At 33.5% G+C, this 14,327-nt stretch overlaps 1 protein-coding gene across 5 annotated transcripts in view; it reads left to right on the forward strand.

Moving 5' to 3' along the window:
• The window catches only part of HDX (highly divergent homeobox), a 280,813-nt gene that overhangs the window by 169,648 nt on the left and 96,838 nt on the right, over positions 1-14,327 (forward strand). For all 5 annotated transcript variants that reach the window (XR_012026078.1, XR_012026077.1, XR_012026080.1 and 2 more), the window contains exon 6: positions 2,317-2,524. Coding sequence is in view for 1 of the 5 variants with exons in the window: in XM_072815335.1 (XP_072671436.1) it covers positions 2,317-2,524 (208 nt within the window). In the remaining 4 variants the exon portion in view is untranslated. The remainder of the gene's footprint in view (positions 1-2,316; positions 2,525-14,327) is intronic.

The following is a 14,327-nucleotide window of genomic DNA, read 5'->3' on the forward strand; positions in this document are numbered from 1 at the left end:
CCAAAGGCAGGCGCCAAACCGCTGCGCCACCCAGGGATCCCCAGAAGCATACTTTTAAATGGACAGTGAACTCTACCATAAGTTACTTGAAATCCTGTATCTGTCCTGTGTGTAAGCATGTTTTAGATAAATGAGTTTAATTAAAAATTTGAAATACACATTTTCTTCAACATTTAAGTTACTGAAATAAAATTTGAAACTGAAAAAAAACAAAAATGATTTAAAAATGGATCATAGATTAAAATGTAAAAAAGTAAAAAAAAATAGGGGATGATCTTTAAGACCTAGGACTTGGTGACATAGTTTTAGAAAGGATACTAAAAGTACAATCCATAAAAGAAAAAAAGCAATAGCTTGTACTTCATCAAAATTAAAAGTCTTTTTTTTTTCTGCAAAAGACTGGGATGAGGGAAATAAAAGCTACAGACTGGGAGTAAATTTTTGCACATTACATATCTGATAATAACTTAATATAAAATAAATAAAGCTTAAAACTCAACATTTTAAAACGTTTAATTAGAAAATGAGCAAAATACACAAACATTTCACTGAAGAGAGTATATAGATGGCAAATAAGCACAAGAAAATATTTTCAACATCACTAGCCATTGGAAATCAAATTAAGAACTCAATGACCTATATCACTGCACACACAAAAATGAACAGCCAATTTTTTCATTATTGAGAATACCAAAATGCTGGCATGAATGCCAAGAAATTGGATTTTTCATACATTGCCGGTAAAAATGTAAAATGGTACAACCTTTCTGGAAACAATTTGACAATTTTTTTAAAACTAAACATGTAATTACCATATGTCCAAGCATTTGAATTCTTGAGCATTTATTCTAGAGAAATAGAAACTTATATCTGCACCAAAAACTATTCATTACTGTTCATAGGAGCTTTAAGGGCCCCAGCTGAGAAATAACCCAAGTGCCCTTTCATGAATTAATGATTAAACAAACATAGCAAATACAATGGAAAAATAGCACATAAATATTATGGAATACTACTTAACAATAAAAAGGAATGGACTATTGTTACATGCAACTTGAAAAAATCTTCAGAAAATTATGCTGAATGAACAAAGTCAACTTAAAAAAAAATCACATGCTGTATGACACCATTTATATAACATTCTTGAAATTTCCACAGAAGTGAAAAACAAACTAGTGGTTGCCAGGGGATGGGAATGGTAGATAAAAGAGGAGGAAGAGTGCTCCTGGGTGGCTCAGTGATTGAGCCTTTGGCTCAGGTCTTGATCCCATTGTCCTGGGATCTTGTCTTGCATTGGGCTCCCCGCAGGGAGCTTACTTCTCCCTCTGCCTATGTCTCTTGCCTCTTTCTCTATGTCTTTCATGAATAAATAAACTCTTAAAAAGAGGAAGAAGAATAGTGTGATAAAGGAACATAGAAGTGTACATACATATCATGCATTATCAATTTCCTGTTTTAATTATTGTAATATAATTATACAAAACATAAATTGGAGAAATCGAGTGAAGGAGATTTACCTTTGCAACTTCCTGTGACTCAAAATATTTTGATATAAAAAGTTTTAAAATTTTGTTCTGGATCCAATGAAATAACATTTTAGAATACTAGAAATACCCAAGTAACTATTAAAGAGTCAAAGTTAATAGAAGTTACATTTTTACCATGGAAGCAAGAATGAAAATGAAATATGAACTGCAGTTATTCTTATATGTCTAGTCCTTTTAGGAAAAGAATCAATTTATGTTTTGTTTGAAAGATATGGTGGATTATTTTTACAGAAATATTAAGTATTTATGAATTTTGACTAATTAAAAAATATAATAATTTATTTAAGAGAAATACTTTGTAACAAATTAATATTGTTATTTATTTATAATTTATCAGAAATTTAAATATGTTTTGTTTAATTTCCTCTCAAGGTTGTTCTGTTTGAATTACGTTTGCTTCATAAAAATAAACATCTGCTTATAAATTTTTATTAGTCCTTTATTCAACATTGTTGGACATTTTGATACATTATACTACATAAAATCAATAAAATAAGCAATTTCAAAAATGTAAAAAAAGTGTTCTACAAGGGACTGCATGTTGCTTGAAAGTCTGAATATTTAGATAAAGTTTATCTTTCTGCTAATAATATATTTAAAAGTAAAAGCATAATTAACTTTTGTTTATTGACTAATAAATACATTTTATTATTTTAGGTACCGGTTTCTTTTTAATCATGTTTTATGCAGCATCCATTTATTATTTTAATGGCTAGAACTGCTAAAGGTTCAATATTTACAAAAACTCCGTTTTTATTTCTCTTAAAAGACTTGGATTGGGAATCGAAGAAGGAAATATCGTTTAATGGGGATTGAAGTTCCTCCTCCAAGAGGAGGCCCTGCTGATTTTTCTGAGCAGCCTGAGCCTGGTTCTTTGTCTGCACTCACATCAGGAGAGGAAGCTGGTCCTGAAGTAGGAGAAGATAATGAAAGAAATGATGAAGTATCTATCTGTTTGTCTGAAGGAAGCTCTCAAGGTATTTTAATATGCTGCACTTACTAATAAAAGTTTTTGTAAATTTGATGGATTTTTACTTGCTTTTCAGCTAATTGCATTTCAAATCTAAAGTCTTCAAAACATTTGGTTAAACATTTGGAAAGAAATGGATTTATTTTGATTTATTTTTATTATACTTTATATATTTACACACATAATGAATTATTTTACAAATTAACATATCCATCTCCTCTCATAGTTATCATTTATGTGTATGACTAGAGCACCTAAAATCTACTTTAAGCAAATTTCTAGTATGCAATATAGAATTGTTAACTGTAATAATAATGCTGTACGTTAATTCTCTAAATTTATACATCCTGTGTAATCACAAATTTGTATCCTTTGACCAAATTTCCCCATTTTCTGGACTTCCCCAGCATGATAACTATCATTCTGTTCTCTGCTTCTATTTGACTTTTTAAGATTTCACATATAAGTGAGATCATGCGGTATTTTTAGTTCTGTTCCTGGCTTATTTCATCTAACATAGTAACTTCCAGGTTCATCCATGTCATTGTAAATGGCAAGATCTCCTTTATTTAAGATTTAATAAATTTGGGATCCCTGGGTGGCTCAGCGGTTTAGCTCCTGCATTTGGCCCCGGGTGTGATCCTGGAGTCCTGGGATTGAGTCCCGCATCAGGCTCCCTGCACGGAGCCTGCTTCTCCCTCTGCCTGTGTTTCTCTCTCTCTCTCTCTCTCTCTTTCTCTCTCTCATGAATAAATAAATAAAATCTTTCAAAAAAATTGAATAAATTCATGTGTGTGTGTGTGTGTGTGTGTGTATGGTGTATTCCTATATATAGGAGATATATATATATATATAAATATTATATGTGTTTTACATATATATAATTCTTATATATATATATATATATAAATATATTTTTTTCTCACTTTCTTTATCCATTCATCTGTCAACAGATACTTAGGTTGCTTCCATATTTTGGCTAATAGTTATGCTGCAGGAAATGTGGGAGCACAGATATCTCTTTGAGGTGATGATTTTTTTCCTTTGATTATATATCCTGAAGAAGGATTATTAGATTACTAGAAGGATTACTAGATAGAACTACATGGTAGTTCTGTCTTTAAGATTTTGAGGAAACTTCATACTGTTTTCCATAATGGCTGTCCAATTTGCTTTCTGAACAATGGTGTACAAGTGTTCCCTTTATTCTATATCCTCACCAACACCCATTATCTTTTATCTTTTTTTTAAAGTTTTAATGCCTCCAACTAAAGAAATTCCCACACTGAGTCATCACAAGGAACACTTATCTACCACAATAATGATCTCTCACATTTAGAAATGTTGATTATTGCAACAATTCATAATTATAATTAAGTACATGATTGTTTTTATTTTATTGAAATTCTAATCAATTTAGATTATAAAATTATAAATGTATTGTAATAAATACATATGGTATGGTATAATGTGATAAACACCAGAGTAGTAGTCAGACAAACTGGGTGAAAGCCCTGGATCTTCTACTGGGTGATTTTGTGACTTCAGGCAAAACATTTAGTTCATGGTGCTTTAGTTCCACATCTGTAATCTAAGAAGAATAGACTAAATCATCTTTATAGCATTGCCCAGTGTTTCCCTAAGGCGAATTGAAATAATATGTGCCTTCGCAATGAGCACTTTTAGATTTAATTTACATATTATAAATTCATCTACTGTAAATGCAGAATTCAATGATTTTTAGTAAATTTCATAGAGTTGTACAATTATCACCATCACTAAAATCCAATGTTAGAATATTTTCATCACTTCAAAAAATTTATTTGAGCCCATTTGTAATCAACCCTCATTCTCACATCCAAACCTAGACAACCACAGGTCTACTTTCTGACAATGCAAACTTGTATTTTCTGAGTATTTCTTATAAAAGGAATCATACAACACGTAGCCTTTTTGCATCTGAGAGAAAGAAAATCTTGCACTGACCCATTTTATTTTGCTGATCAGAATATTAACAATGTATTTTCCAGTTTAATTTTTGCCTTTTAAATGTGATTATGGATGTCAGAACTTTTTGCTTATAATATTTATCTTGCTAAGTATATCAATCCTTTTCTTTATGATTTCCGATGTTGGCATCATGATTACAAAGTCCTTCATTGTACCACAATTATGTTAACATACCCCTACATTTGCTTCTTATATTATGATGGTTTCATTTTTTCAACTTATTATTTATTCTGGCTAGAATTTATTTAACTGTAAGATGTATGAGGAAAATACCTAATTTTATTTTTTCCAAATGTTTAACCAGCTACTCTATTTGTTAGATAATCCAGCATTTTTCTATTGAGTTTAATTGTAGCTTTTTATCAAGTATAATATATACACACATATACATACACACATACATGCATACATATATATTTGGGTTATCGTATTATGTTACATTGATCTGATTGTTTATACCTGTGGCTTTATAAAATATATAAATATCTGGTAGTTCTCTGATTACTATTCTTAGCTCTTGTAGCACAAATTCTTTTAGATTAACTTTAGAATTGTTTAGTCATAACTTCCCCAATCCCTCTCCCCTAAAATCATTTAAGATTTTTATTGGCACTGCATTAAATCGTAGTAAAATGTGGAAAGATAAATTCAATTTTGCATGTGTTGAGTTTTAGATGACATCAGGACATCCATGTGGAGCTGTTCAGCAAACTCATGGATAATGTGGGTCTGAAGCTCAGAAAAGGAGTTAAGACGTTAAAAGAAATATAGGAACCACCCACATCAAAGCCAAAAAAAATCTAGCATAGAAATAGAAGATTTGGTTAAATGAGAAAATGGAGAACAAGACGGAAAGATGTACAAGAGTTGTGTGTTGAGAAATATCCAAATTTAGGGGCTAGAAGAGAAAAGGGAGCCACCAAAGGAACATTAAGACTGAATAAAGATATTATCTTATTACTAAAATCAAGGAAAGATATTTCAGAAAAAAAGAAATGTCATTGTTTCAGTCATCTTTTGGAAGTTGAATAGAAATTTCTCTCATGGGACATCTAAAATTGTCAAAGGTATATACGTGGACAATATAATTGTGTGCCAGATGATGAGGGACAAGGATAGGAGCTGTTCAAAGAATATAAAGTTATAGTTATACAACTGGAGTACAACTGTTGAACAAATATAGTGCCTATAATTGGTAATTAGGGGTTATAGACTTAAAGAACTTGTTATGAGGATAAATCATATTTTGTTCTTAACACAAAAAAGGACAAGAAACTTTTGGAGGTGATGGATATGTTTATTATCTAGATTGTGGTAATGGTAACATGAGTGTATTCACACGTCCAAACTCACCAAATTGTAAACAGTAAGTTATATGCACTCTGTGTATACCAATTATATCTTAATAAAGCAGGAAAATTAAAATAAAAACGAATGAGAACCCACTGAATTTGGTGCTTAAGAGGTTCTTTCTAAAATCAATGTGTGTTGCAAGGTGGAGGCAGGCAGATTACAGTAGGTTGACTAAAAAGCCTTTAGTATTGCCAGGGCCATATATTTTAATAATAAGTGTCTGAAAAGTTGTATGAGTATTCAAGTGTTTTTTTTCTCTCTCTCTTTCTATCTCCCTCTTCCCTCCCTCTCTCTGTCTTTACCAAAATTTGCTGTTGGTATTGATGAAGATGATAGCATAGAGTTTAGTGTACAGGAAAACTGAAGCAGGAAATAAGAGAGACTATTGCTTCATTTCCAAATCTCTTATTCATAATCAATTTGGTCCATCAAACCATTTTCGTTTTCTGTTAGTCTTTACTAAATTATATGTGCCTAGGAATACTTGTATATTTTTAGTGATTTATATTTTTGTATATTTTTTATTGGAGTTCGATTTGCCAATATACAATATAACACTCAGTGCTCATATCATCAAGTGCCCCACTCAGTGCCCGTCACCCCGTCACCCCATCCCCCCCGCCCACCTTCCTTTCCACTGCCCCTTGTTTGTTTCCCAGAGTTAGGAATCTCTCATAACTTGTCACCCTCTCTGATATTTCTCACTCATTTACTCTCCTTTCCCCTTTAATCCCTTTCATTATTTTTTATATTTCCCAAATGAATGAAACCATATAATGTTTGTCCTTCTCCAATTGACTTACTTCACTCAGCATAATACCCTCCGGTTCTATCCACCTTGGAGCAAATGGTGGGTATTCGTCGTTTCTAATGGCTAATATTCCATTGTATATAAATGTATATACCACACCTTCTTTATTCATTCAGCTTTTGATGGACACTGAGGCTCCTTCCACAGTTTGGCTATTGTGGACATTGCTGCTATAAACATCGGGGTGCAGGTGTCCCAGCCTTTCACTGCATCTGTATCTTGGGGGTAAATCCCCAACAGTGCAATTGCTGAGTTGTAGGGCAGGTCTATTTGTAACTCTTTGAGGAACCTCCACACAGTTTTCCAGAGTGGCTGTACCAGTTCACACTCCCACTGACAGTGCAAGAGGGTTCCCCTTTCTCCACATCCTCTCCAACATTTGTTGCTTCTGTCTTGTTAAATTTCACTATTCTCACTGGTGTGAGGTGGTATCTCAGTGTGGTTTTGATTTGTATTTCCCTGATGGCCAGTGATGTGGAGCATTTTCTCATGTGCTTGTTGGCCATGTCTCTGTCTTCCTCTGTGAAATTTCTGTTCATGTCTCTTGCCCATTTCATGATTGGATTGTTTGTTTCTTTGCTGTTACGTTTAATAAGTTCTTTATACATCTTGGATACTAGCCTTTTATCTATAGGTCATTTGCAAATATCTTCTCTCATGCTGTAGGTTGTCTTTTAGTTTTGTTGACTGTTACTTTTGCTGTGCAGGAGCTTTTGTCCTGATGAAGTCCCAATAGTTCATTTTTACTTTTGTTTCTCTTGCCTTCATAGATGTATCTTGCAAGAAGTTGTTGTGGCCAAGTTCAAAAAGGGTGTTGCTTGTGTTCTCCTCTAGGATTTTGATGGAATCTTGCCTCACATTTAGATATTTCATCCATTTTGAGTTTATCTTTGTGTGTGGTGTAAGATAATGGTCCAGTTTCATTCTTCTGCATGTGGCTGTCCAATTTTCCCAGCACCATTTACTGCAGAGACTGTCCTTTTTCCAGTGGATAGTGTTTCCTACTTTGTTGAATGGTAGTTGACCATAGAGTTGAGGGCCCATTTCTGGATTCTCTATTATGTTCCATTGATCTATGTGTCTGTTTTTGTGCCAGTACCACACTGTCTTGACCACAGCTTTGTAATACAACCTGAAATCTGGCATTGTGATACCCCCGGCTCTGGTTTTCTTTTGCAATATTCCCCTGGCGATTCGGGGTATTTTCAGATTCTGCACAAATCCTAAGATGATTTGTTCCAACTCTCTGAAGAAAGTCCATGATATTTTGATAGGGATTGCATTGAACGTGTAAGTTACCCTGGATAGCATAGACATTTTCACAATATTTATTCTTCCAATCCATGAGTATGGAATATTTTTCCCATCTCTTTGTGTCTTCCTCAATGTCTTTCAGAAGTGGTCTGTAGTTTTTAGGGTATAGATCCTTTACCTCTTTGGTTAGGTTTATTCCTAGTTATCTTATGCTTTTGGGATTGATTCCTTCATTTCTCTTTCTTCAGTCTCATTGTTAGTGTATAGAAATGCCACTTATTTCCGAGCATTGATTTTGTATCCTGCCACACTGCCAAATTGCTGTGTACTTTCAGTGATTTATGAATAGATCTTTAAAGAATGATGGCTGGCAGCCATTTAGAAGATAATAGGGATTTGTTTGTTTCTATGGATGGATGAGAAAAGAAATATTCTGATAAAAGTAAATTACATAAGCCCCTAAAGGGGAATTTCAATCCATGACTTCCATTTCCTCATCTAACAGGGAATTTACAAAATAAGTATTTAGTGGGGGGAAAATGAGTGTATTTTAAGGTTGCTAATGGACCACTGCTCCTTCTCTGGCATTCTTTGTTGATTAATAGTGTGTTCTCTAGATAACTGTATAGTAATTAAAACCTAGTGAGAAAAAGGAGAGAGAATTTAATGCATGAATAAAAAAAAAACACTTGATGGGAAATAAGATTGCCTATAATTCCTCTTCGTGGTTTATTTTTTACAGATGCATAATAACCTTTTCATTCTTATCAGAAATTGGAACAGAAAAGCATAAGAGTCTTAAAATACAAAAAGAACCTTTTTGGAGGTTCTATTTCCAATGAGTTCTGTACTGTTTTCCTCCTTATTTTGCTGATGGAAAATACTAATCTGATTAATTTAATTGCGTGATCCTTCTGTGATGATCAAGCAAATTGTATCATTCGGCCTGGACTAATATAACTTTCAGATATGCTCACCATATACTCTTTCAGTTATGAAAATGTAGTTAAATGTGTTTATTTTGAGATTTACATTAGTTACATCTGAGAGACATAGAGAAAAAATAGTCAATATAATTGCCCATACTATTTCAAAAATCTAGCAATTGAAATTCAGAGTCCTTTATGTTATAGCTATTGATTTAAGAGAGTTAGTCTTCTAAATGTCTAAGAAAAAAACATCTTTAAAGCAAGGCTTACATTTTACATGTTAAAAATCAATTAAAAATCATGTTAAATTTCTCTAGAAAAAATCTACAAGCTAAAATAAGCATTATAGTTTTAAAATACAGTAAAAGGCAAGTTTAGCCAAAATCTCCAAAAAGTGTTCTTGATCCTTTAGCAGTTTCAGTTTCATTTCCTTTTTTTCTGAGAGTTCAGGTACTTCCCTGATACAAAGCTTCTGACTTACCTCTTATTTCCACCTTCTATCTCCCACCTTCACTACTCCCATTTCTTTTTCCTTTCCCTGTGTGGAAGTGAAGAGAAAGGAGATATGGTAAAGCTACCTGACTTCACCCCTCACACAACTGCAAACTCTAACAAAAGTAATAGATGATTCAGCTCTTTATTTTAAAGTTCTGTGTCTACTAAAACATATGCATGGTTGAGCAATCTTAAAGATTTTTACTATCCAGAGAATCAAACTGTTTAAACTATAAGAACAATTAACATCTATATTGTTAAATTTTATAACAAAGCCTCTTATCAGCTGTATCTATTATGTGGGTGTCCATATAAAATATATTTCTGCATAGTTACTCCACATAAGTGTATGGCTACCATATAGAGTGCCCTCTAGCATTTTCACTGATTACTAATTTTACTTATTTGTTCACTTTTCAATTTGCAGAGTTGCTTTTCCTGAGGAATAAGCAGACACATTGTACTTAGCTTTCAAACTTGCAGTAATGTCAAAGCTATCTGCAAGCAAAAGAAAACATGCCTCATTTAGCTGTATCACTTCATAACATTATATTTTAGAAATCCTCAAAACAGCTTTTCTTAACATCCAACAAAATAAACCCTGCATGTACATGTGGCTAGTAAAGCAGAAATGTATATAGTTATGAGCAAGTAAGAACAGAAATATGAGACAAACCTATAAGGAATGATAACAGTAATGATCTTATTGATGAGCACTATAACCTCTATTCTTACAGCATTAGTACTAATACTAGCTCTGCACCTAAATCTGTTAACAATCCCCACTTCTTCATTTCATTTAGTTGCTGATTACATAGGACTTGAAATTTCTGTGATTTGAAATGTCTAAATAATGAATAAAGTCTCCTCCATCTAGCAGTCATTTTTATTACAAAATTACATTGAATTTATGGTGTTCAATAGAGGCAGCAAAAACATTTCACAAAACACAACATCCATTCATGATAAAAACCCTCAACAAAGTAACTGTAGGGGAACATATCTCAACACAATAAAAATCATATATGAAAAACCCACAGCTAATGCCATTTGCAATGGGGAGAAACTGAGAACTTTTTCTCTACAGTCAGGAACAAAACAGAGATGTCCACTTCCACTGCTGCTGTTTAACATAGTTCTGGAAGTCCTAGCCATAGGAAACAGAAAACAAAAGAAATGAAAGGAATCTAAATTGGCAATAAAGAAGTCACACTTTCACTATTTACAGATGTTATGACATTCTACATAGAAAATTCAAAAGACTCCAACAAAAAACTGCTAGGACTGATACATGAATTCAGTAAAGTTTCAGGACACAAAATCGACATACAGAAATCTATTGCAATTCTATACACTAATAAGGAAGCAGCAGAAAAATAAATCAAGGAATTAATCCCATTTAAAATTGCACCCCAAATCATGAGATACCGAGGAATAAACCCAACCAAAGAGGCTCTTTTTTTTTCTTACTACTCTATTTTTATGATAATCTTGTAAAGAGGCTCAAGGAGCTGCCTTAGGCAGCAGGCAGCCTCTTTAGCATCTTTTCTCTCTGCCAGCATCCTCTGCTGCTGTTTTGCCAGGCACTTCCTGGCAGAATAATGGGCCCCTAGGTCATGATAGCAGTCCTGGTAGGCTTTGGCCACCTGGGTGGACTGCGCCAGCTCCTTGGCACAGTTCTGCCTGCAGCTATTGCCTTCCTGCTGCTGACAAGCCTTCAGCTTCTCCTGGATAATGTTAAGGATTTCTTGATCCACTTTATAGTCTCCCTTGCATTCTGCTTCAAACATGCACAAGACATCCTTTTACTGGCACTTATGTGAGAAATTGAAAGGACACAAAAAAATGGATAAACATTCCATGTTCATAGATTGAAAGATAAAAATACTGTTAAAATGTCTATACTACCCAAAACAATCTATACATTTAATGCATTCCTTATCAAAATGCCAACATCAATTTTTACAGAGCTAGCATAAACAACCTAAAATTTGTATAGAACTACAAAAGATTACAAATAGCCAAAGCAGGGGCACCTGGGTGGCTCAGTGGTTGAGCATCTGCCTTTGGTTCAGGTCATAATCCTAGGGTCCTAGGATCAAGTCCTGCTCAGGTTACCTGTAGGGAGCCTGCTTCTCCTTCTGCCTATGTCTCTGCCTCTCTCTGTATGTCTCTCATGAATAAATAATTAAAAATCTTTAAAACACACACACACACACAAATGGCCAAGGTAACCCTGAAAAAGAAAAGCAAAACTGGAAGCATCACAATTCTAGATTGTATTACAAAGCTGTAGTGATCAAGATGGTGTGGTACTGGCACCGAAATAGACACATAAACCAATAGAACAGAATAGAAAACCCAGAAATGAACCCACAGCTATGTCAATTAATCTTTGACAAGGCAAGTATGATATCCAATGTGAAAAAGACAATCTCTTCCACAAATGGTGGTGGGAAAACTGGACAGCTACAGGCAAAAGACAACATTCACAATATAAATTCAGAATGGATGAGACCTAAATGTGAGATCTGAAACCATAATAATCCTAGAAGTGAACACAGGCAGTAATTTCTTTGACACTGGCTGTAGTAACTTCCTTCTAGATATGTCTCCTAAGGCAAGGGGAAAAAAAGCAAAAATAAACTATTGGGACTACATGAAAATAAAAAGCTTCTGCTCAATGAAGGAAACAATCAATAAAACTAAAAGACAACGTATGGAATGGCTGAAGATATTTGTAAATGACATCCAATAAAGCATTAGTATCCAAAATATATAAAGAATGTATAAAGCTCAACACCCAAAAAATGAATAACCCAGTTACAAAATGGGCAGGAGATGTGAATAGACATTTTTATAATGAAGACATACAGATGGCCAACAGCCACATGAAAAGATGTTCAACATCATTCATCATCAGGGAAATGCAAATCAAAACTACAATGAGATATCATCTCACATCTGTCAGATGGCTGAAATTAAAAAAAAAAAGCCCTGGGGATGATGTGAAGAACTATTGTGTCCTGTTGGTGGGAATGCAAACTGATTAGCCACTGTGGAAACTTTTGGAAGTTTCTCAAAAAATTAAAAATAGAACTACCCTATAATCCAGTAATGGAACTCCTAGGTAATTACACAAAGAATACAAAAATACTAATTTGAAAGGATTTATACACCCATACGTTTATTGCAGCAATATTTACAATAGTCAAACTATGGAAGCAGCCTAAGTGTGTATTGATAGATAAATGGATAAAGAAAATGTAGTATATACATATTCAATAGATTATTATTCAGCAATAAAATAAAATGAAATTTTACCATTTACAACAACATGGAGTTAGAGAGTAGTATGCTAAGCAAAATAAATCAGTTAGAGAAAGATCAGTCTTATGCAGAATTTAAGAAACAAAATATATAAGTAAAGGGAATAAAAAAGGAGAGAGAGAGACAAACTAAGAAACAGACTCTTAACTATAGAGAACAAACTGATGGTTACCAGTAGGGAAGTGTGTGGGGATGGGTGAAATAGGTGATGGAGATTAAAGAGTACATTTGTGGTAAGCAGTGAGCGTTGTATGAAGTGATGAATCACTATTTTACATACTTGAACCTTATATCATACTGTATGTTAACTAACTGGAATTTAGATAAAAACTTGAAAATAACTAACTTGATAAAAACATAAATTGAATTTATGGTGGACTTTGCATTAAAATTCTGGTAAGGTTTTTCTGTATATCTTAAACCTAATTCTCTATGTCTTCATGTGAGTTCCTCAGTTAGCCATGTTTTTGCTTGTTCATGCTCCATGCTCGTAGAGGGCACCTCTATATATCTTTCCATGTGAAGGAATGGATCTGGAAAAAATCTTAGGAGGACTGATAAATATTTTTGTTCTACTTTCTATAGTGAAATAAAACATCAGTTACCAAGAGGCTGAGAACTTCAACTAGTGTTTAAATAATCTCAATGACATGACTGTGCATAGAAAGAAACATGGGGCAGAGCAGGCCGGGCTGCTCATTGATTTAGTGCCACCTTCAGCCCAGGGCCTGATCCTGGAGACCCAGCAGAGAGTACCACGTCGGGCTCCCTGCATGCATGGAGCATACTTCTCCCTTTGCCTGTGTCTCTGCCTCTCTGTATCTCTCATAAATAAGTAAATAAAATCTTAAAAAAAAAGAAACTTACTGCCCTGTTTTACTAAGGAGTAGAGGTAGGGATAATCTAAGACAAGACTTTATTTTGTAGATACCATATGCTGTGAACCAGCCACTTTTCCTAGCTCAACACAGAGAGCTTTTTAATAGACTTGTTCCTCTGAATTAATTTTTCCTAGTTTATTTTTTTCGCATTTTTAGAATATTGAATTTTTAAATTTCATTTAAAATCAATTAATTAACATATAATGCATTTAGTTTAGAGGTAGACTTTAGTGATTCATCAGTTGCATTTAACCCAGTGCTCATTACATCAAGTGCCCTCCTTAATGTTCATCACTCCTTCACCCCACCCCCCACCTTTCCTCTAGCAATCCCCAGTTTGTGTCCTATATTTAGGAGTCTCTTATGGTTTGTCTCCTTTTTGATCATAAAGGGAATACATGTTCATTATAGAAAATATAATAAAATACAGTGAAAAAACTTGAAATAATCCCACTTCTCAGTAATGAATTTTCTTAAAATTGGAGTGCGTCGAATATTTTCCAGTGTTTTCTCTTTATATATACAGGTATGTGTGTGTGTTCACATACACATGCTTCTTCAAAAAAAATGGAAATGTACTGTATTTATAGTTTTATATCATGTATTCAAAATTATTTTTATCATTTTTCTCTTATTACAGCAAGCAATACAAGTTCATTTTTAAAATATCTAAATATAAGTAAGCAACTTGAAAAAAAGAAGTATCAAAATAAAATTAGACAAAAGGAAGAAAAAATGAATTCCTGT

This window comes from Canis lupus, chromosome X (assembly GCF_048164855.1).
Source record: "Canis lupus baileyi chromosome X, mCanLup2.hap1, whole genome shotgun sequence".
NCBI classification, from domain to species: Eukaryota; Metazoa; Chordata; class Mammalia; order Carnivora; family Canidae; genus Canis; species Canis lupus.